Genomic DNA, 23,684 nt, shown 5'->3' on the forward strand with positions numbered 1-23,684 from the left:
AAGTGATACATTCATTTAAAGAAGTTGAAATTGGTTGGGCCTCCCACGTTCAGGGTTCAATTCCAGAAAAGCAACTAAGCACACTTATTTGCTTTCTATTATTTGAGAAACAAGCAAAAGGGAGAGATGGTTAACCTGTATCTGAATCGGGAACCCAGCCGAATGAAGCTGGATCGACTGGAGCCTTTTTGAACAGGTCCACGGAGGCGGAAGAAAGCATGATGCTCAACAGCACACTTCCACAAATGTTTGCAGGCCTTTGGATGCTCCAGCCTAAAGACAAAAGTATGTTCCTGCTCTTTACCCTTAAAGAAAGATAAACACCAGAGAAATGTTGTGGAACAGAAGGCACATAAACATTGGCTTCACCGCTGAAATAAAAGACGGTTTGTTCCAAACACATGTCCAGAGCAATTAAACATGATGTTTACCAACGTTACAAAAGATTGAAGTGAATATTTACTAATTTAGGAACAACATTGCCTTTGATATTTTATAAGACTGACAGTGCAAGGGTTTCATTTTGCTGTTTTGACACAAATAAACTGACAAGATAATGGATTCTTTTTTTGTTGTGCAGCAAGACCCAAAACTAATTGCAACTGTTACATCGTTGCTTAAAACGAATAACCACCCTTATCATTTTAAAAATGCCATGCTACCACAGAATCTAATAGTGCTTTTGTATTTTACCGAGAGGTTTAAACAACCTGATTAAAACATGCTGATTTAAACACTGGAGTATCAATGTTTAATAGCTTTGTTACCCATGAGCAATTATTGACTTTCATCACTATATCAGAACATTGTTTCGTACACATCTGCAACAACCGGTGTGCATGTCATAATATAGATAACAATATAATATATAGATATGATAGGTAGGTATATATTATACAGTTGAAATATAGTGATCCATCATACTTTTATTATAGAGAGCTTATAGAGAGTGGTGTATATGCAGTTATAAATATTTTATAAAGGAGTAATGCAAAAGCAATTTTAAATACTTCCAAATCTATCATCATCATCTGTTCATGAGCTGTCCCTAGTTAAGCTTAGCAATAGGATTCTAGTTCTGCCCATGATGCAGAACAAAATTTTAATAAGATAAGAAAAAGGAAAAAGAATCATTTCTGGGCTCTTCTAAAGAAAAATCAGAGTATAGCAGTTAGACTTATATACCGCTTCATAGGGCTTTCAGCCCTCTCTAAGCGGTTTACAGAGTCGGCATATTGCCCCCACAATCTGGGTCCTCATTTTACCCACCTCAGAAGGATGGAAGGCTGAGTCAACCCTGAGCCGGTGAGATTTGAACCGCTGAGCTGCAGAACTAGGAGTCAGCTGAAGTGGCTGCAGTACTGCACCCTAACCACTGCGCCACCTCGGCTCTGCCTGCATCAGTACGTTTGTTTTTAATATCCTGCTCTTGAAAGCTCATAGTAGCATCCATAGGATTCCACTAACAATTAGAATAGAATAGAATAGAATAACAGAGTTGGAAGGGACTTTGAAGGTTTTCTAGTCCAACCCCCTGCTTAGGCAGGAAACTCTATACCAATGATGGCAAACTTTTTGGCACTGAGTGCCCAAACTGGAACGCACACCAAAGCGCCGGAAACCGAAAGACCAGTTGGCCAGAGTGCATGCACATGCTGACCAGCTGGTCTTCGGGTCTCTGGCGCTCCTGCGTGTGTTAAGTCCAGCTGGCCTGCACGTGCCGGAAACCAGAAGAGCAGCTGGTGATGGCACGCATGCCCAGAGAAGGCTCTGCATGCCACCTCTGGTATATGTGCCATTGGTTCGTCATCACAGTCCTATACCATTTCAGACAAATGATTATCCAATCTCTTCTTAAAAATTTCCAGTGTTGTAGTATTTACAACTTCTGGAAGCAAGTTGTTGCACTAATTAATTGTTCTCACTGTCAGGAAGTTTCTCCTCAGTTCTAAGGTGCTTCTCTCCTTGATTAGTTTCCACCCATTGCTTCTTGTTCTATCCCCAGGAACTTTGGAGAATAGTTTGACTCCCTCTTCTTTGTGGCAGCCCCTGAGATATTGGAACACTGCTAACATGTCTCCCCTAGTCCTTCTTTCTATTAAACTAGACATACCCAGTTCCTGCAACTGTTCTTCATGTTTTAGTCTCCAGTCCCTTAATCAACTTTGTTGCTCTTCTCTGCACTCTTTCTAGAGTCTCCACATATTTTCTACATCGTGGCGATCAAAACTGAATGCAGTATTCCAAGTGTGGCCTTACCAAGGCCTTATAAAGTGGTATTAAGACTATTTCTAATTCTATGAGATGGGTTGGGTTGAGACCGACTGACTGGTCAAATGTAATACAGCAAACACTACTTGAGTGAGGAGTCTTTTCTGCATATCCCCAATCCAGGTCCAACAGCTTAACCACCACACTATAAAAGCTTTTTGCCAGTGCTTATGGCTTAATATAATGTATCAATACAGACACATTATTAAGTCCTTGATGAAATAAGCTTTCTAAGCACTGTGCAGGATCACTTAAACAATAAAATACAATAGACTTGCACATTAGAAACAGATTAACATGCTGACCTAATATAAAAATAAAGCAAATATGAAATTAAAACATCAACAGGCATAACAATTAAATACCATGCTAGAGGAAACAAAATAAATCATAAATTACTTTTAAAATCAGAAAGGTTTAAAATAAATAGAGATGTGTGCATGACACACGTGCTTCCTTTGGAAAATATCCAAGAACAAGGGGACAACACCAAAAATTTCTTTCTTATATAAATCTCCAAATTCTCAGAATGAGGCAATATTTTAAAAAGGTTCCTATAGATCAGCCTTAGATATAGAAAAACAAGAGAACTTTTGACTCTCCATTCAGAAGAGAGAGATGATCTGTAGTGTTGACTCCATTGACTTAGTGACCATAAGGTACATATCTCTGGCATCACCTTAATGAGATACAATAAAAATAAGTTTAATTTCTGAGACATTACTTTCCACAGAAGTATGAAGGAAGGTTTTTTTTTACCTGTTCATCATCTTCAACCACCACTAGTGTTAATTTATTCTTTTTGAAGTCCAATCTAGTAATTTTTGGCCTGCAAAAGGAAAAATAGTGTATGTATGTATACTACAATTTATTCAGAGTAAAAAAAATAAGTTGGAAGAAGTATTTAGAAAGAACATTATCTTGCATAGCGAGTTTAAAAAAATCTTAAAATTACAATTAAAAGATGCTTTAAATCTAAATATCAATGTTAACTTTGATTAAAAGTTAACTATTAGATGTATTTATTCGTTTTATTCACTGAACAGTTTTCAACCAATTTATGCAAATAATGCTGCAATTACCCTATATATTCGTTTACCATGATAATAAATGATAGTAAAGTATAATAAAGGTATTCCAAGGAATATCTATTCTAATGTGCCCTAGTTTTTCTCCCAACATTGACCATATTTTTAGGAGTATAAGATGCTCCGAAGTATAAGACACACCTACCTTTTGGGGAGGAAAACAAGAAAAAAAATCTGCCTCTGCCTCCCAGCAATTTGCCTCCTTGCAACAAACAGCCTGTTTCAGTTTCAATTTAGCCTGATTATCACAAGGGGGAAAAAATCTGCCTCCCAGCAATTTGCCTCTCTGCAGCAAAAGTGTATTTCAGTTTCAATTTCAGCACAGGCTGATTAGCACAAGCAGTTGATTGTTGGTTCCTGACAATCAGCTGTTTCAAGCTGCAGGGATTGCCATAGCCTAGTGCCCTCTCCACACGCCCCATTTTCGGCCTCCGTATCCCATTTTCAGCCTCCACACACCCTGTTTTTGGCCTCTGAGCGCCCCATTTTCTACCTGTTGTGGGTGGCGGGGATCAGAATGGATGGAAAATAGGGCAACAAAGGCCAACAACGGGGCGTGCGGAGGTGGCAATCGCTGCAGCCTGAAAAAGCTGATCGTTGGGAGGCCAATCCAACCGACAATCAGCTGCTTGTGCTAATCAAGCTGTGCTGAAGCAGAAGCCAAAGGGTAGGGGTCGGTGGGTGAACGGGACTACATTTGGTGTATAAGATGCACCCAAATTTTCACCCTCTTTTGGGGGGGGGAGTGTGTCTTTTACTCCGAAAAATACAGTACATCAGTTCTGCACAATCCAAATGAGACGCAGCTAATGTCAAATGAATTAACTTTATTTAAACACATACGTCAATATTTATTTCTCAAACAGTCAAATATGCTATTTGATATATTCCTTTGTAAGAGTCACCCTGACTATGTCATACAGGATGCCAATTTAAAGTGTTTTAGTTGTTATAAACTTTACTAAAATCCTTACTCGGAGTTAGACTATATAAACTCTAAATTAATGTAAGCGAATTCCATCAAAACAATTTCACCTTAGATATGGATATTATGCACTTCAAGGGTGAAGGAATGCCCCTGTTCTCCTGTAGTTTCTACTACTAACTGTCTCTCATAACCTCCTCCCCTCTATTGTTAATAACTCTTATTTCTGTTGATTGACAGATCAGAGCATTCTGTGGTTGATAGGCCTATTTACTGTTCAGATATTTAGGCAATGTGTAGTTTTTTAGGAAGGACTGTGTTGTCTCCCATTGACTGCCCCCCATAAGAGACTTATTTTGAAATCACTTTTCAAGATTTCCCCAAAGGTTTCATAATCCTGGCAATGTGACTTTAGGACTGCTCAAGTTTTCCTTGACAATCCTGCCATAAATATAGGTTATCCAGCTTACCAAAAGAACAATCCAATCTTGGTATCTCCTTCAAATACAAGGACGCCTGTTGGTGTTAATCCAAGGCTATAATCATTGCCATCTCTTGCCTAATAATAATAATAATAATAATAATAATAATAATAATAATAATAATAATAATAATAATAATAATAATAATAATGTTAATATCAAGCGAGGAATTTTCCAGGGTGATTCACTTTCACCTCTTCTCTTCATCATCGCAATGATCCCACTATCAGTAATCTTTAAAAAAAATGAAATTAGGCTACCAAACAGCCAAAGAAGCTGAAAAAATTTCGCATTTACTATATATGGATGATTTGAAACTCTATGGAAAGTCAGAAATAGAAATCCAATCATTGACAAACACAGTCCAAGTATTCAGCACCGATATTTCAATGCAGTTTGGCATGGAAAAATGTGCCACTGTATCCATAAAAAGGGGCAAAATCACTGCATGTGAGGGAATTGAAATGCCCAATGGCCAATTAATTAAATGCAAAGAAAATGAAGCCTACAAATACTTAGGCATTCTGCAGTTGGATAACATCAAGCATGGAGAAGTAAAAACTATTGTCAGGCGAGAGTACACCAACAGAGTTAGGAAAATTTTGAAATCTTAATTGAATGGTGGAAATACAATCAAGGCCATAAATACCTGGGCAATACCAGTTATAAGATACACAGCTGGTATAGTTAACTGGACACAAGCTGATTTGGACCTTTTGGACTGAAAAACCAGGAAACTAATGACAATGCACTACAGTTTACATCCACGTGGTGATACTGATAGACTCTACCTGCCCCGAAAATCAGGTGGCAGAGGATTATTACAAGTGAAGCAAACAGTTGAAGAAGAAAAACAGGCACTGGCTGATTATTTAAAAGAAAGTCAAGAACATCTATTAATCGAAGTAAAGAACAAAAATCTACTGAAGGCCCAACAGACGAAACAAGAATACAGAAAAGATGTGATAAAATCAAGAATGGAGAGTTGGCAGAAGAAAATACTGCATGGCCAATTTCTGGAAAAAATAAAAGATAAAGTGGACAGTGAACAAACTTGGTTATGGTTAACAACAGGTACATTAAAGAAACAGAGTCACTAATCCTGGCTGCGCAAGAACAAGCTATCCGCACAAATGCCATTAAGGCCAAAATCGAAAAATCCTCTGATGATGCCAAATGCAGACTTTGCAAAGAAGCTGATGAAACTGTTGATCACATACTCAGCTGCTGTAAAAAAATCGCGCAGACTGATTATAAATTGCGGCACAATTCAGTAGCACAAATGATCCATTGGAATTTGTGCAAAAATTATAATATTAAAACAGCAACAAACTGGTGGGAACATCAGCCTGAAAAAGTCACCGAAAATCAGATGGTCAAGATCTTGTGGGATTTCTGTATACAAACCGACAAAATACTGGCGCATAATACACCAGACATCACACTGGTTGAGAAAAATAAGGTCACAATCATAGACATCGCAATACCAGGTGATAGCAGGGTCGTCGAGAAGGAACATGAAAAAATCGCAAGATACCAGGACTTAAAAATCGAAATTCAACTACTATGGCACAAACCAGCAGTGATAATTCCAGTGGTAATTGGCACACTGGGTGCTATACCAAAAGCACTGGAATTACATTTAAAACAGTTAAAAATTGACAAAATCACCACCAGTCAAATGCAAAAAGCCGCACTGCTTGGATCTGCACGCATATTACGAAAATACGTTACAACGTCCTAGGCCCCTGGGTGGGGCCCGACTAGTAACCAATGCCAAATCCGCGAAACAACTGGCCGCTGTGATACAATTGAATAATAATAATAATAATAATAAATAGGTTAAAATATTCTTTCAGGTATGATTTTAACAGATTATCTTAATATAATTATTCTTTTATTCACTGTTGTGATTTTGCAGCAAATGAGTCACATATACTGTGTCTAAATTAACAGATGACCTAGTGAGTGAATAATCTCTTCCACTAAATTCCCTACTTTCCAACAGAACATTTAGGGATGATCTATACTTTTCATAACATTTTATCTTTGTATTTTAAATTGCCTCATGGTTATTTATTACAATAGTATTACCACTGAAAACATTCCATAACTATGCTGGAAAGAATGGATTTTTTAAAAACATGGGGTGGGCAGAAAATAATATAAATAGCAAAAGCACTTATATACCGTTTCACAGTCCTTTACAGCCCCTTCTAAGTGCTTTACAGAGTCAGCATATTGCCTCCAACAATCTGGGTCCTAATTTTACTGACCTCGGAAGAATGGAGGGCTGAATAAAGCTTGAGCCAGTCAGAATCAAATTCGTGGGAATCGGCAGAATTAGCCTGAAATACCACATTCTAACCACCATGGTGCCATGTTATTTAGATGTAGAGATTCTAGCTAGCTTTGTGATTTATCCTTTAAAGTTACCAGTTAGATATTATTTCTTAAAAGAATACCCTTATGGATCCCAACATATTTTCCATGAAAACCTTACAACCTTAAGTGCTGGTTTATATTAATGCATACATTACATGTGCTTTCAGAGTCAGAAACAAATAAACAGCTTTTAGTCACAGATGATTGCATTAAATGTACTGTTACCACCACCAGTACATTCTATTGGGATACATTGGAAAGAGCCTTAACTGGTGGTTACATGTTTTTTTCCTTTGTGCAACATCTCACCAAATCTATTCTGGAGAGTCTCTTAAGATTCAGAGGTTTGTGAGACAGATAATCTGACATAGCAAACAGACGGAACAAAAAAAAAACCATTTTCTTAGACATGAATTGTGTTTTTTCAATATTAGTATTTCAATATTAACAATATAACAATTTCTCAAGCGATTGTTACCACAATCTTACCTTTACTATATGCATGTCTACTCCATACATTTCGAGCCACTTTGCTTTGTTCAAATAGTTAGTTTCTGCCTGAGCTGGTGACTGACCCCTGAAATTACAGCAAAACTATAAAATCTTTACAGAGAAAACTGACCACACATAACTTCAAAAGTGCCTAGGAAGACAAACTAAGTACTAGTTCAAGTACAAGCTAAGTTCTAATTCAAATGTTAATAATGTTCCAGGGCCGTACAGGAAGGGCAATTTGTGGATATTTCCAGTTCAGGACTTAGTTACCTGTATTCTTTCCACTTCTCAAAAATGGCCAGTTCCATCTCTTCAGTCTGGCTTGGCACAAATCTGAATTCTGACACTATGTCCGGGATGTGCTCAATAGGATCATAATCCCCAAGTTCAGCTGCAAAAAAGCAGGGTATCTCAGTCACTCACTCAATAAAAATAGTCCCCCTCTCTCAGTTAGATTGGTTGGAAGTTAATATCCAAAATGCTCAGTTAGTGGGATCTTTCACTCTATAGAGGCTTACAACTGTTAAAGTGCTGTGTTTTGGCTATCATGAAATGAGAAAACATAATGTTATAGTGTTGATTAACACATTTATCTCCTACACTGGTCTCTTCCAATGTCATGCAAATGGAATTTAGCTTGCCCAATGGGGATGCTCCATATTTTTATTTCTCCTGTACTCTCCCATGCACATGCTCTAAATCTGCTGAAAAGAGAAGAAAATCTGTTTAATTAGACATATCTCTTTCTCCTAAGGACAGTCTAAAAGGAGTATCACCAGGTTTTTATGCCTTACTATTCTTATTTGTATAAAGTTATCTTATAATAAGGGATACACGTCTATAAACCTAATTTACAGAATTAGGTTGGAATATTGGATACATCTCCCCCCCCCCAAATTAAGGCAATTTTATTTAAATTCTAATAGATGTTTTCAAAAATGAAAAGTTTTACATTGGTATGTATGAAACAGAATATACATCTATGTAATTAATTTTTTCCCCAATGTTTTCTGGTGTAACTTGGCATCCTAAGACCATACTTGCACATTAGCAGTGATTCAGAAGCTCTGGCAGTTTCTTCATAACTTTCCTGCAATATTGAGGATGATTTTGGCTATGTAAACATAATTTTTATTGCTCCTCTCTTCTTGCATGTGGGCTCATTCTCCTCTCACCTTAATTAGTTTATAGATGCTATACAGTTAAATATGACTTTGTTACACATAAATCTAAATCTAATCAAAAAGAGCTCAGCAGTTTGCCTAAAGAACAAATAATAAAAGAACATGTAGTGAGGTAGTTATATTCAAACTAATAGCAAATAATGGAAAGAACAGCACTGAGGTAACTTAAAAAGGAATGTAGTACATTTTTATATTATATATAATGAATTGTGCAAGAAAAAAAAATCCACTTTTGCATTTAAAAGCAGCTTACCAAATAACAACAAATTTATAAGATTTTGTGCAGATACCAGGAAACAAAATATTTGCCCTTTATAGTTTTGATTTTATACATAAAATAAATTACACACATAAGCAATCCCTGAATACTCTATATTCCTAGACAAAACTGAACATGCAATTATAAATCAGTTATCTACACTGAGAACTATTTAAAGCCAAAAAGCACTTCACTAGCACCAAAGCCTCCAAAACTGCTATCCTATAAACATTCCATTGACTTTTGTACAAATTATTTCTGCATAAAAAAATTTAAGGACTTAAAACAGGAAGAAGTTTAGATGAATTTTATGTATAAAAATTAAGTAAATATTATGTGGAAATAAAATAATTTAAGGACACCATATGACAAAATCACACATAAGAGTTGTACACATTTCTTAAAAATTCAAGAAGCTAATTAAAGCTAAATCAAGAAAACAGTTTTTATATTTATGAGAAACAATAAAAAATATTTAAAAATCTGGCAGCTTTTAAAAAGAGGGCTTGGAGAACATGGCCTTGCCAAACTCAGTGCAGGACTCCAACTGTCAGCCAGGTTTGTAGTTAGAGCAATCAAAGTTGCATTTTGCTATTCAATGAGTTTTTCAGAACAAAATTCAAATAACAAAAATAGTTATTTTGCTGAAAAAGTGGACTCTTACTATTCCTGTTTAATCCCCCACCTCAGATAAAGATCACAGCTCTGCAAGCCTCAGAATTCCATTCACACTTCTTAATCATGATGGGCTGCAAAAAAGTTATCCAAAGCTGAGATCTTGGTGGTTAACATTATTTGACGTTGCCCTATCATCTTTATAATCCTGCGGCTGGACTGAACATGAAATAGATCCTTCATGTACAAAAGTGACCAAGTATGTACATGTGGTTTGCTACTGGCAAAGGAAAACTGTTTGGCTTGAAGAAATCCTTGGTCTTAAGCAGCACACCTACATAAAGTTCTCCAGTCAACTTACCCTGTAACATGTAAGCTGCTAATTGCACCGCTGTTTCAAAGGGACATTCCAACCTATAACAAGAAAAAAAAATGTATCGGACAAACTTTTCTAATATTTTCCTTCTTTTGGGCATTTATCGGTAACCTTCATCCTAAAAGATTGGGCTTTAGGCTGTGCAGAAGTATAATTAGATTTTAAAGGAAGGGAATAATTCATTTCAATAAATTGGCAAAGCATGCTTACATTTGGTGATCAGAAACCAAATGAAAACAAAGTTAGTACAATGAGAACTGTTGCCCTTATATAAGAAGAAAGGATGGTAGGTTGTGTAAATTCAGAAAAGCATTCAAAAAACCATGATTAAATGCAATACCATATCTTTCTTTGTGGTCTGTCTTTATAGCAAGGTAATATATTATGAGTGAGGTTTTTGCATGACTCAGGAAAGTAGAAACTACTCTCTTCCAAAGCATGCATCCAATGGCTACTCTTGCTTGAATATGCCAATTGTAATGCTTGACACATGTAGATGGCCAAGACAACACAGAATCTCTATGCAGGTCTAGCGGGCTACAGATATGCAACAGTACAAGGGAAATGATTTAGCAGCTGAACTACCTAATAACGATGTGTCACTGCAGAATAGCATTTGGTTCACAGGAAAATTCTTCCTAGGGCCTTGACTGTAAACAGAAGCTCCTTAGGTTCCACAAAAGACAGCAGTCTCAGCCAAAGAATCTACTACTAACATCTACAAATTTTAACAATGGACGGCTTTTTCTAGTTTGGGGTAAGAAAAAAAATGGTAATCCAAAATGGGATAGTGAGTTAGCTTTAGAAATAAAACCTGGAATGAAAGGAAGTCCCTGACTCCCAGAGAGCTGGGTGCCTCCTATTACTCTAATGACATTCAGGAAGCTATTAAAGTTGTGGCTAAAAATAATTAACATATGCATCAAATATTTACATTGCAATAAGCCCAACTTGAGATTTAGCAAGCTGTGTGAACTAAATTGTCAGTCTAATTATGAATGGTACTTACTTGCCACTCAGAATATCCTGCTTTAGTTGAAGAACAAATAAATATCTGTTTTAAAAGGGAAAAGCAAGAAAAATATTACTGAGAAAACAAGGATTGTTTGAATATAAATATTTAAGGCTTCGAACAGCTTAGGACTTTAATGCTTCTTAAAAAATGCTTTAGGAACAAATGTACTTAGAGGTACTGAAAAGGATTAATTTATATATTCTGAACATGAAACCGTATAATGGAATGGAATGGTAATAATATTCCAAAAAGAACATCACTATCACCTTTATCACAACCAACACTGAATCTATTAGAATTAATGAATATCAACTGAACATCACTATTATATGATTACCGTATTTTTCGGAGTATAAGACGCAACATGATTTTGAAGAGGCAAATTAAAAAAACAATGTTTTTGGACTCTGCAGACCTCCCAAAAATATCAAGCACCATAAATATACCGTATTTTCACGACCAAAAGCCGCACCGGATTATAAGCCGCAGTATCAATTAACGTTAATTTTTCAAACTTTTTCCACATATAAAGCGCACCGGGTTATAAGCCGCACGTTTCCCGACGCTTCTGGACATCTGTTGCAGTCGCGAGGAGCGGCGCGAGGGTTCTTGGCGCTCCAGGGGCCCCCGGGGGCGGCTGGGAGAGGCGCACGGCCCGCCCCCCCTCCCTGGACGCCGCAGCAGCAGCCCCAAGCGCACCGATCTCCGCGTTTTTCGCATCGGGGCATGCTCTTGCAGCACACCCCGATGCGAAAAACACCGAGATCGGTGAGCCCGGGGCCGCCACTGCGACATCCAGGGAGGAGAAACCAAACCGCGCGCCTCTCCCAACTGCCCCCGGGGCCCCCCGGAGCGCCAAGAACCCCCGCGCCGCTCCTCGCGACTGCAACAGATGTCCAGAAGCGGCTCCTGGGGCCAATGGGGACCGGACCTCCAGCTCGACAGCCCCTGTCGCCCCTGGACGTCCACCGCAGTTGTGAGGAGCCGAGGAGAGTGCGGAGAAGAGCGCGCGGCGGCCCCCGGCGCTCCGGGAAGCGGGAGAGGCGCGCGGCCCGGTCTCTCCTCCCTGGACGCCGCAGCAGCAGCCCCAAGCACACCGATCCCCGTGCCCCTCGCATCGGGGCATGCTCTTGCAGCACACCCCGATGCGAAAAACACAGGGATCGGCGCGCCCGGGGCCGCCGCCGCGACGCCCAGGGAGGAGAAACCAAACCGCGCGCCTCTCCCGCCTCCCGGAGCGCCAAGAACCGCCGCGCGCTCCCCCCCCACACTCTCCTCGGCTCCCCACAACCGCAACAGACGTCCAGAAGCGACAGGGGCCACCGAGCCGGAAATCCAATCCCCACCAGCCCCAAAAGCCGCCTCTGGACATCTATTGCAGTCGCGAGGAGCAAAGCAGCTGGGAGATCTTTTTCCACATATAAAGCGCACCGGGTTATAAGCCGCACTGCCGATTTTGGATCAAAATTTAGGATTTTTAGTGCGGCTTATGGTCGTGAAAATACGGTACTCTACAACAAAAGATCACTACTGCACAGGCACAATCCTCAAATCAAATCAATTACATAAAACAAACCAGAAGATGAGATACAACTCATTCAGCCAGAACATTTCCAGCAGCAGACTGTGGAACAAATTACGAATTACTCATTAAATATTTGGATTAAGATCAGAAGATTAAATAAAGATAAACATTTTCACAGAGAAAAGTGAAATGTGTGAAATTTGATGTAGAAGAAAAAAAATCCCAATATTTAAAGATCCAAGTGGCATTCAGAACAAGGTGTTGTGATAACCAGAGAAAACAGAGGATGAAAGTCTTCATCAATAAAGAAGATCTGGAATGACTGAACACAAACTTCCAGTTAGGCAAAAATGGAAGAGGAAAGATGCATCTACCCTAAATGGCAATAACTAAAAGAAAATAATAATAAAAAGAAAAAGATATTTTTAAGAAGACCTCATCTGGCGAGGAAAAGACTGGATTTGGGGTATACCATTAAGACTTGGCCGAATGAGAATGGAAAGAATGTTGTATCTGAAATTTGTGTGAGTAGATTTTCAGGTAACAGCAGAACAAGAAGCAATGGTACTGCAGGAGAAATTGTGATGACTTTAACCTGCTTCCATAGAGATTGGAAAAAATATTTAAAGAAGATGCTAGAAAATGTGAAATTTCCATTAATTCTTCCTGTGAATAAAATTTTATTTAAGACCTTACATAACAATAAAACTAGACATGAAGAGTAAAACACCCAATAAACAGGAAGACTTCACAAAGGAAAAGGATTATCAATCAGGTAGCAAACATAAGACAGATAATAGAGAGAGCAAGGACTTTTTAAAAGGAGTTTTATCTCTGCTTTACTGACTATAGCAAGGCTTTTGATTGCATAGATCAGTGTTTTTCAACCACTGTGCCGCGGCACACTAGTGTGCCGTGACATAGTGTAAGGTGTGCCGTGGGAAAAACACCCGCCTATATTGAATATAGGCACAGAGTTAAATTTTTTTAACATTTTCTAATGGTGGTGTGCCTCGTGATTTTTTTCATGAAAAAAGTGTGCCTTTGCACAAAAAGGTTGAAAAACACTGGCATAGATCATGGCAGAAAATATTGGGCTAATGGGTGAATGGGTGAACCAGAACAATTGATTATTCCTCAAAAGAACAAGAAACTACTGTTAGAACTGAGTGTGAAGAAACAGTGGTTCAGAACAGAGAAGGGAATGAGACAAGGATGCATATTATCCCTCCATTTGTTGAAATTACACAAGGAATATATTATGTCAATGGCAACATTGAAAGAGATGGCAACTGGGATCAAAACTGAAGGTTGAAGCACTAACAATCTGTGATATGCAGACAATACCACATTGTTAGGTAAAACAAAACAAAATAAGCTGACAAAAAGGCAAAATGGAGAGCTCCTTATGAAAATAAAAATGGAAACGTCTGGGTTAATGCTAACCAATATGTTCAATGTACTCGCTGTGTATGGCAAAGTGATAGCAGTATATTAGACAATCCATGAGCCATTGGGTCTTTGTTTCAGAGATACCTTACCTAAGCAGAGAAAATTATCATGGGTGGGAGTGGGGGCCCATGTGCAACGTCTGACTTCCTTATTAACTTTCCTGGTGGGAAGCTGGCAGGGAGCTTGGAAATGAGAGTCATGAGATTGTGGCTGACCATGGAAGTGCGGCAACACTGAAGCAGCCACACATTTGCCAAATTTTCAATCCCATGATGGTAATGGGTCCAAAATTTTAGACACATTCTTTAATTTAGTCTATTTGAGGGATGTTGATTCAAAAACTTTCCCTATAATGCATCATTTCATCCAATTGACGTTATAAAGAGTCACAGGCATTTTGGTAGTATATGCATAGTTTCATGTTCTTAATTTCAAGAGACAGGCAGCATGCTGTAGAGAGGTATGAAGATAATGATCTTATCTGATCATGGTAGATTTTTGTCATATTTCCATGACAATACAGATTAGAATAGTTAATGCAAAAGTTTACCAGTGTTGAAGTATGGCTATGACAACTGATCACTGAGAAAGTGACAGAAAGAAGACAGATGCATTCAGTGTATGGATTTGGAGATGGTTACTAGCAACTGCAAAGAGCGTCAATCAGTTGTTTCTGGGTGAAAAAGACTGGCAGACTGCTTGAGAAGTTGCTCAGCAAGCAGAAATTCACAGCTTGGGAGAAGCATGTGCACACACACACACACACACGCACACACACACACACACACTAGTTTAGCAAGGTTGAGAGATCTAAAAAAAGGAAAACAAAAGAATTAAGGTTGATAATCCTTGTAAAAGCTAGGAATTGTTGCCAGAGTCTGGTCAACACATCCAACATTTATCCATAATGATGCTAGGCGTCATGACCAATTTGATCTAACTAGATTTCTGCAAATTCTTTGGATGCTGGATAGACTATAAATATTTTATAATAAATTAGGAAAATAAACAGACTAATGATATACATACAGTATTTATAAAGCTCACGTAAAGCACAAAGGTTTCTCAGTGAAAACACAGAAACAAGGAACAGTCTAGTTCTGTTTTATCACAGAAGAATAACATTTTGACTGAGGAATACTCATTTTCTAATTTCCTGTTTTCCTGGGGTGTAATACTGAAATGGGAGACTAGGGAGAAGTGATTATTTTTAATTATTTCCCCCCTACTTTTTCATCATTCAAAGCAATCCCAAAGCAGATTTCTTGGACAAGTCCAAAATCTTTTATAAAATATTTGTTCAAAAGAACTTCATTTCATACGTTTTCTCAATAAAATGAGAATGCTATGAGGACTGAATATAAAACTGAATATGATATTGCATGTATTTGCTCCAACTTTTCACTGTTTCTTCTAGTCCCTGGCCTTGGGGGCATAATATAAAAACCAACTTTTATTTAACTATTCAAAAACTCGGAACCTTGCAACATTCATATTCAGATTAGAATGTTATATGTTAAGCTACAAATACAGATCATGAAAGTTTTTCTATAGGATTTGTAATTTTCCTCCTTGCATACATTGTACCTTGTGAGCTCTTCACGCAAGTTGTTTGGTTCAGAAGAGTAAAATTTTACACGAAGATGAAGACAGTACGGTGGACCAACTACAGAAATGGAATATGGGTTACTGATAGCAAAGATAATATTTTGCAAAAATATTCACAGATACACACCAGTTACAAATTGTTCTCAAAATGAAATTAATTTAAAAAAATATAAATATAGTATAGTCTTTATTGTCATTGTACAAAATAAATACAATGAAATTGGTATAAATATAAAATATATCAGCAATAAAGGGTTAAAAAAGGCAAAGGTAATTTTATATTAGGTATTAGAAGCCATCAAAGTTACATTACATTAAGTTGATTTGGCTTGCCAAGAACAGACAAATCTAGGTTAATCCCAGTATTACCAAGCTCTATTCTATGAAGTGAGAAATCCATAGATCTTGGCTATGGGAGCCTGTATCAGCACACATTCTATAGATTTAAAGTTGAAACAAGAAGCATCACATTTTTGGAGTGTAAAAACATTGTAAAGCTATCTAGAGAAGTTTATATGGTATTTGCAAAGCATAAATGAAAGAGGCATATTGTTACTGTACCTTCCTAGGAAAAAATGAATTTGTTCCATCTCTCTAGGTCTTCTAATCCTGGAACCCCTCTGAACTTTTAATCAATTTCCAAAACTTTGACTACTTCTCAGCAGTGGTGGGTTCTGGATCCCATTGCAACCGGTACGATGCAACAGGACCTGGCGGCCACCATATGAACATGTGCAGCGTGCGCATGCATCCTTACCTTCTGTGACACCTCCGTGACGCTCCAGCTGCTTGGCAGAGCGTCGTGCAGGTGCTGTATGCTGCGTGCGCATGCGCAAATGGCCCATTTCCTTCAAATACAGGTAAGGAACGAGGGAGGGAGGGAGGGCCCTCCGGAGCACCATACTGGAACGGTACCCAATGCTCCTGGCAGGCACCGGTACACCCATACCGGGGCGTACCACCTGCAACCCAACACTGCCTCTCAGTTTTGCATCCGTCTGACATCTACTTCACCTGGGGTTATTGAAAGCTATGTTCTTTTGGTAGCAAAAAATGCAACCATTTTGCAGTAGATTGTATGCCTTTTGTCTTTACCCATATTGCTACTTAATTTTTGTTATGATAAGTTCCCTTCTGTTCTGTTCCATTTCTCATTATCTTTTAATAAGATAAATTCTAGACCAGGTAGCCTCTGATGGTACTAATGGATCATTACCAAATGTTGATTCAGGGTACCTGTTATACTAGAATTTCAAGCTTTTCTGGCATATTCTGTATTTTACTACCAAGAGAATAATTTGAAAGTGAGAAATATGAACAGTACACTAGAGGAACAAAGCTTCCTAGAAGATATCACTCTCAAATATCTGTCTTTCAGTGAAAATAGAAATAATATTTGTTTAATAACTACATGCAGTTTGACAACAAGCCAATGTTCCGTGCAGTGTAATTAATTCCTTTGAGTCAAAAGGAAATATAACACCCTTTTTCTGTTACTGTAACATTTTTATTTCAATTTGTCAAAATATAACTCAGAGGAACAATATCCCAAAATATGAACCCAACACTTCATTGAAAAATATATAAAAACTCCACCACTTACTTTTAACTTGTTTTTTTATACTCTTTGTGTGGTCCAACCAATGCTGAAAAAAGAAGAAGAATCAGATGAAAACTAAAACAGATCAATGTAAGGAAAAATTATAAAAGGCATAAAAATGGGAAAATGCTAAGTTATAAAGAAAATTATCACAGGGAGGCACAAGCAAAATCATTTTTACTACAATGGCTACTTTTAGACATACCGTATATACTCGAGTATAGGCCGACCCGAATATAAGCCGAGGCACCTAATTTTACCACAAAAAACTGGAAAAGTTATTGACTCGAGTATAAGCCTAGGGTGGGAAATGCAGCAGCTACCAGTAAATTTCAAAAATAAAAATAGATACCAATAATGTTTTTGAATATTTATTTCAAAGAAAAACAGTAAACTAGCGGTGTATTCAATGAAATACTTCACTCACCCCATGATGCTGATGTCCCGCTGTGATGATGATGTCCCGTGCAGCCGCGGGAGCGATGTCCCGCCTCCTATGACACACGGCACAGTGATTCCTATCATTGGATCACTGTACCAGAGGAGGTGGGACATCGCTATGTGGCTGCTTGCCATAACAAGGAGGAGGTGGGACATCGTTGCAGAGCGGCAGGAGGGGGAGGAAGGGGAATCGTAAGACAGCCCTGCATTACATTAGAACGTGAGGAGGGGGGATGGTGCGGTGCGCGCTGCGCGGCAAACTGACACAGAGGGAGGGGAAACTCACAGGGGCACTGGGCCATTCACGAGTGTCACCCAGCGGCATGGCCCCGCCCCTTTTTCTCCTCCATTTCGGGCAAATTTTTCACTGACTCGAGTATAAGCCGAGGCGGCTTTTTTCAGCCCAAAAAGTGGGCTGAAAAACTAGGCTTATACTCGAGTATATACAGTAGCTAAGACTAATAAATGCTGTCCACATATCTGAAGGGTATCAGTTGGGGCACACTTATCTGGTTAATAGTGTGCTGGTTGATATGAGACGGGAGAAGTTTCTGCTTTCATAATAGTGAAAATTGACACTACTCCGATTGCGACTGTCTGATTAGTCTGACTTAAAGTGACGCGTAAAGTCCTCTGCTACGTATAGGCTTCTTCTCATCTCTAAAACTATATATACAAATCACATAATGATAGCTTGTAGGTAGACTAGTTATAGTTTCTTCTATAATAAAAAGGCTATCACATCAATTACTAAGTATATACTGAATTTAGGAGATTCCTGTAATGTAAATTATCCAAATGAACTGTTTCTAGAAGGGCTGTGAAGAGCATATTGAATTTGAAGCATTCCTTATCAAGTTTGGAACAACCAATCTGTTCAAAGTGGGAAACTTCAATTGTTTTGAACATGTTTTGACGGTAAAAATGATTGAAGCAACCAGTTCTGCTTAGGAAATGTTTACACCGGAAATAAGAGATTTCAAATTTGACAAGCTGAATCAGAAACGTTCTGTATACCATTAGTTTCTAGACTGCAGCAGCTCAAATGCAGATTGAAAAATTTCTTTCAAATCTCATTTAGGTTTCTCATCTTAGCCTACCTCACAGGAGTGCTATGAATATAAAATGAGATAAAAGAACACATGTAGATAGCCTTCGTCTAATGACTATTCAATAGCAATTGGTCAAGGTTACCGTATATGGTGCTGAACAGTGCTTAAGCTCATTTCTTCAAGTTACAGCCATTGCAATGCCCCCACAGTCATCAGAGTCAACTTTCAATTTTGGGGCACTTGGCCACTCACATTTACGAGCACAGCATGTGCTCCAGGTCAGCTCCCCCCACAACTACCTCCCTCATGATACCTTTTTGCCACCCTGAACTGTGCTGCCACTGCTGCCCCTACCTAACCTTTGCCACCCTCACACTCTTGCTGTTGACAAGGCAACACATCCATCTTGGCTCTCCTGAGGCAGCTGCTGCTCCTTGAGACTGTCTTCCTGAGGCTGTGTGTGGCCTTCTTAAAGTCAAAGTACAAGGCCTTCTGAAGGTCAGTCACTGCTTTGGGAAAGGCCAAGAAAGGTATTTCTTGTCAGCAATGGGAGTAAGAAGATAGTAAAATAGTTTTCAGGGGGGCAGTGGAACCCAGAGTAGCTTTTGTGCCCTCCTGCCATTAGCAGTGTCCACACTCAGCCCAGCACATTTGCACACCCTTCCACTCCTATGGTCCCACTGTGCTTGTGGCTTGCCACAGCAGTTAATTACCTGCCCAATATCCAAGCTACAAGCTATGCAGGACTTCCTGCTGGCTTTCTCACTGACTTACTTTGTTGGAAAACAGCAGAAAGTCAATAAGGACATCCAGATTTAAAGATTCACCATCTTCATTTAATGACAGCATTAAGATCACCATCTCTAAGTGATACAGTCACATGGCATTGAACTTTAAGACTGCATTGCTTAGTGATGGAAATTCTGGCCCCAATTACTGCTGTCAGCCTGTATTGCCTTGTGCTCATAGGAGGGGAAGGTGGAATACAAGGTAGCAATAGCAATAAGACTTATATACCGCTTCACAGTGCTTTACAGCCCTCTCTAAGCAATTTACAAGTCAGCCTGTTGCCCCCAACAAGCTGAGTCCTCATTTTACTGACCTCGGAAGGATGGAAGGCTGAGTCAACCTTGAGCTGGTGAGATTTAAACTGCCAAATTGCAAGCAGATGGCAGTCAGCAGGATTAGCCAGCAGTACTGCACTCTAACAACTGCACCACCACAGCTCTTAGGTAGAAAAACTAAGCAAACAGAAAAAGTTATTTTTCTTCTTGCCCTATTAATTTAAATGTCTGTGAGTGGGAAGCAAAGAGGCAAGCAGCCTCCTCCCCTTTCAGCCTGGTGGCCTACATAAGTACATGGTCTTGTTAGTCTGAAGGCCTGACTAAGGGTTGTCATCAAATAATGACAATGAGAAAACAGTGCAGAGTGGAAGTGTATGTAATTCATTTTCATGAGCATCGTTGTAAATTATTTTTCTAACACAATGAAAGATGAAGCCAAAGAACACCAAGACAAGTGCAGTTTCAGTTTTTCAAAACCATGATTTTAATGTATGCAACTAATGCAAGAAATAGAGCAAATTCCATGTACAGTATATCAAAGGAATCTTAGTGACTCAATTATATGGGCAAATTAAAGCAACTTGTTCTAGAACTCTAGGAATATAATTGATGTCCTTCGAATCAGATAGTCAGATTTGTTCTCGCTGTACACTGGTTGCCTCAGCAACGAGCAACAATCACAGTTAATCAGTTACCTTTCATTCATAGTCTGTCTAGATTTAAGCCCTAACAGTCTGATTTCAATTAATTTTTGATTCATGTGTCCTTTTATGAACTGAGCAAGGGATCATATTTACAGTATTTTTTTTTCTTTCCATTATATCCCTAAGCAAATACTTCCCCATAGTTAGGACATTTTGGAAAAGATTGTGTGATGTCAGAGGAAAAATGCTAGGGATTAGTGTATTTTATACTTATACAATCCCATGATACCTTTAAACTTATCTGTAATCAAACATTCATTCTTGCCAAAGAAACCAGTACCTTAGCAAAATAATAAGTCAATAGCTGCATTAACAAACGGAGAAATTTTCCTGCAGAATTATAGCATAAATAAACGATGATTTAAAGCTGGAGAGCACTTTAAGTAGTTAAGGAGGCTGGCTCTGTTATCCATGAAGGCAGCTGGTTCTTGGTGCAGAAGGAAATGGATTAGGTAATTTTCTTAGACACCCAGGCAATAAATCAGCAATAGGAAATTACATCATGGGCATTCTGAGGGATAGTGATCCATCAGCAGCTGGTATCCTCCAATTTAAACTTGCTTTGCTGAGAACAATTCAGCAGACCTGAGCACTGCAGGTGCTATGAAAGCACAAGCTAGGATGAAGGAGAGAGACAGGATATTCCCACACTTCAGGGGGAGAGAATATGTTTGCTTCAGCTCCAGCCTGTTTTCTTTACCTCCTCCACATTCCAAAAGGGGGCTGTTAACAGATCAGAGACAGGCACCAACACCACTTAGTTCAACTCAGTTCCTAACACCACCACTATCACCAAGAATTTAGCTTGAATGGCACACAAGAGGGGGGTGGGGTAATGTGGCACACAGGGCACAAAGGGTGAGAGACATTTCTCGCCAAGGTTAACAGCCAAGCCAGCTCATGATAATGCATGGAAAATGCTACTTTCCCTATTCTCATTTTCATTTTTTTTTTCATTTTATTAAGCATTTATAGGCCGCCCTTTTCCCTGAGGGGACTCAGGGAAACATAAACTAGACTCTGGCAAATTTATTCAGCAGAACGAAGTAAAAAATGTCAACACAAATTGATATATAAATTAAAATAAAACGACATCAAATGGTTAAAGGGGTTGAGCAATTTTGCCTTAAATAGTCCACTGTTATATTAACTGACAGGCAGTCTGATAATCCCTGAATATTGACCAAGAATTCAAATCCATATATGCAACAATCATCATTTCTTCCAGTATGACAATGCAAATTCAAAGGCAACATTATTTGATGGTTTTCTCAGTCCAAAAATGTTGTTATGTGATTCTTGCAGTTATATACATAGTCAATCCCAAAACATACAAGTAGTCCTTGGATTATGTTCATTTGCTCCAAGGCTGTTGAAAGTGAAGATGGTGCTGAAAAAAATGATTTATGATGGGTCCTCAAAGCTGTGGCCATTGCAACATTCCTGACGTCTTGTGATCAAAATTGGGACACATGGCAACTAGCCCACAGTTATGACTACTGCAGTATCCTGCGGTCATGTTCCCCAGTCCTGCACAATCTGCCTGCATTTCAACTTTTTATCTCCTCCCATCTATGTTTTTTTTAAGCATGTGCATGAGGTCATTGCCTAATGATTGCAATCTGGATTGCCAGGACTGTTGTTGATAAATTAGAAGTTTTGTTGCTGCAGTCATGCAATGTTTTGCTCTATGACAATTTCATTTAACAATGGTCCCAATTAGAATGATAACCCTACCTGTATTTAAGGTGGACTATAGCAATAGCAATAGCAGTAGACTTATATACCGCTTCATAGGCCTTTCAGGCCTCTCTAAGCGGTTTACAGAGAGTCAGCATATTGCCCCCAACAATCTGGGTCCTCATTTTACCCACCTCGGAAGGATGGAAGGCTGAGTCAACCCTGAGCCGGTGAGATTTGAACCGCTGACCTGCTGATCTAGCAGTAGCCTGCAGTGCTGCATTTAACCACTGCGCCACCTTGGCTCATCCTACTTAGTAAGACATCCTACTTAGTAAGACATGCTGCTGAATAGTACATCCTATTGCAGGAATCCCCAACCCCCGGACCACAGCCCATTGGGAACTGGGCCACCAATGCAACAAGCAAGTGCACAAAATCTCATTTATGCATGCAGAGGATTTAGGTTGAAACCCCCCCCCCCCCATGACTAAACCGGCTGAATATGCCTCCATTGCCTATCCTCAGAACCAAAAAGGTTGGGGACCCCTGTCCTACAGCATATTAAGCTATTTAGTCTCTACTATGGCATTCCTTGAGAGCTTAGCATGGCATATGTACTTCCATCAAGAACTGCCTTTTCTAAAAACACAACAGAAGACAAAAATAATAATAATAATCAGCCGCATTTTGGAAACAGGATGCAATATTTCAAACTCAAAAATTAAAATGACAATCTATTACACAGAATAAAGGCCAGAGAATAATTTACTGTAACCCTGACATTTAATACCATTATAATACTCTTCTGTTAACACAGAATTTCCTGTAGATAAGAAAGCAAGTTGGCCAAAGAGGGAAAGTTTGTTTTTCCACAAGTCCACAACACTGCTTTAGCTAGAGAAAGACCGTTGGCTTACCTGAACGGTCGTTCTCGGGGCACTGCGAAGAGAGTCCAAATGCTGGGTTAACACAGCCTATCTGCCCTTGGACTGAGTGATGTTTTTGTTGACCACGCCTCCCTTTGCCTCTGCATGCTCAGTTCGAAAACGAAGGAAACCGTCCTGTAATCAGTTACAGTCAATACAGTCACATCGTTCAATATATATCAACACCTGGATGGGTTTGGACTCTCCTCGCAGTGCCCCGAGAACGACCGTTCAGGTAAGCCAATGGTCTTTCTCCAGTGCACTGCTCAGAGAGTCCAAATGCTGGGACATGCCCAAGCTATTGAGTCCCAGGGTGGGGAAGCGCCGTAGCCTCTGTCCTTTCAGCCACTCTTTGTAACACTCTTCTGCCAAAAGAGGCTTCAGCTGAGGCAAAGGTGTCAATTTTATAGTTTTTGATAAAGGCCGTGGGGGAGGCCCAAGTGGCCGCTCTACAAATGTCTAGGATAGAGGCCTGGGTTGCCCAGGCTGCAGACGTTGCTGCGCTCCTAGTGGACTGTGCGGTGACCTGTCTCG

The 23,684-nt window shown here is 39.2% G+C and overlaps 1 protein-coding gene across 3 annotated transcripts in view; it reads right to left on the reverse strand.

The window, feature by feature from the left end:
- The window catches only part of EPB41L5 (erythrocyte membrane protein band 4.1 like 5), an 87,635-nt gene that overhangs the window by 44,788 nt on the left and 19,163 nt on the right, over positions 1–23,684 (reverse strand). For all 3 annotated transcript variants that reach the window (XM_014068205.2, XM_014068204.2, XM_087712137.1), the window contains exons 4-12: positions 17,284–17,326; positions 15,660–15,738; positions 11,090–11,134; positions 10,066–10,118; positions 7,917–8,037; positions 7,641–7,728; positions 4,755–4,843; positions 3,031–3,100; positions 136–305 (exon numbers count right to left, since the gene is read on the reverse strand). In XM_014068205.2, the coding sequence (XP_013923680.2) occupies positions 136–305; positions 3,031–3,100; positions 4,755–4,843; positions 7,641–7,728; positions 7,917–8,037; positions 10,066–10,118; positions 11,090–11,134; positions 15,660–15,738; positions 17,284–17,326 (758 nt within the window). The remainder of the gene's footprint in view (positions 1–135; positions 306–3,030; positions 3,101–4,754; positions 4,844–7,640; positions 7,729–7,916; positions 8,038–10,065; positions 10,119–11,089; positions 11,135–15,659; positions 15,739–17,283; positions 17,327–23,684) is intronic.

Source organism: Thamnophis sirtalis, unplaced genomic scaffold (assembly GCF_051295495.1).
Source record: "Thamnophis sirtalis isolate CommonGarterSnake01/CBP01778 unplaced genomic scaffold, rThaSir2_p1.2 scaffold_1, whole genome shotgun sequence".
Lineage (NCBI taxonomy): Eukaryota > Metazoa > Chordata > Lepidosauria > Squamata > Natricidae > Thamnophis > Thamnophis sirtalis.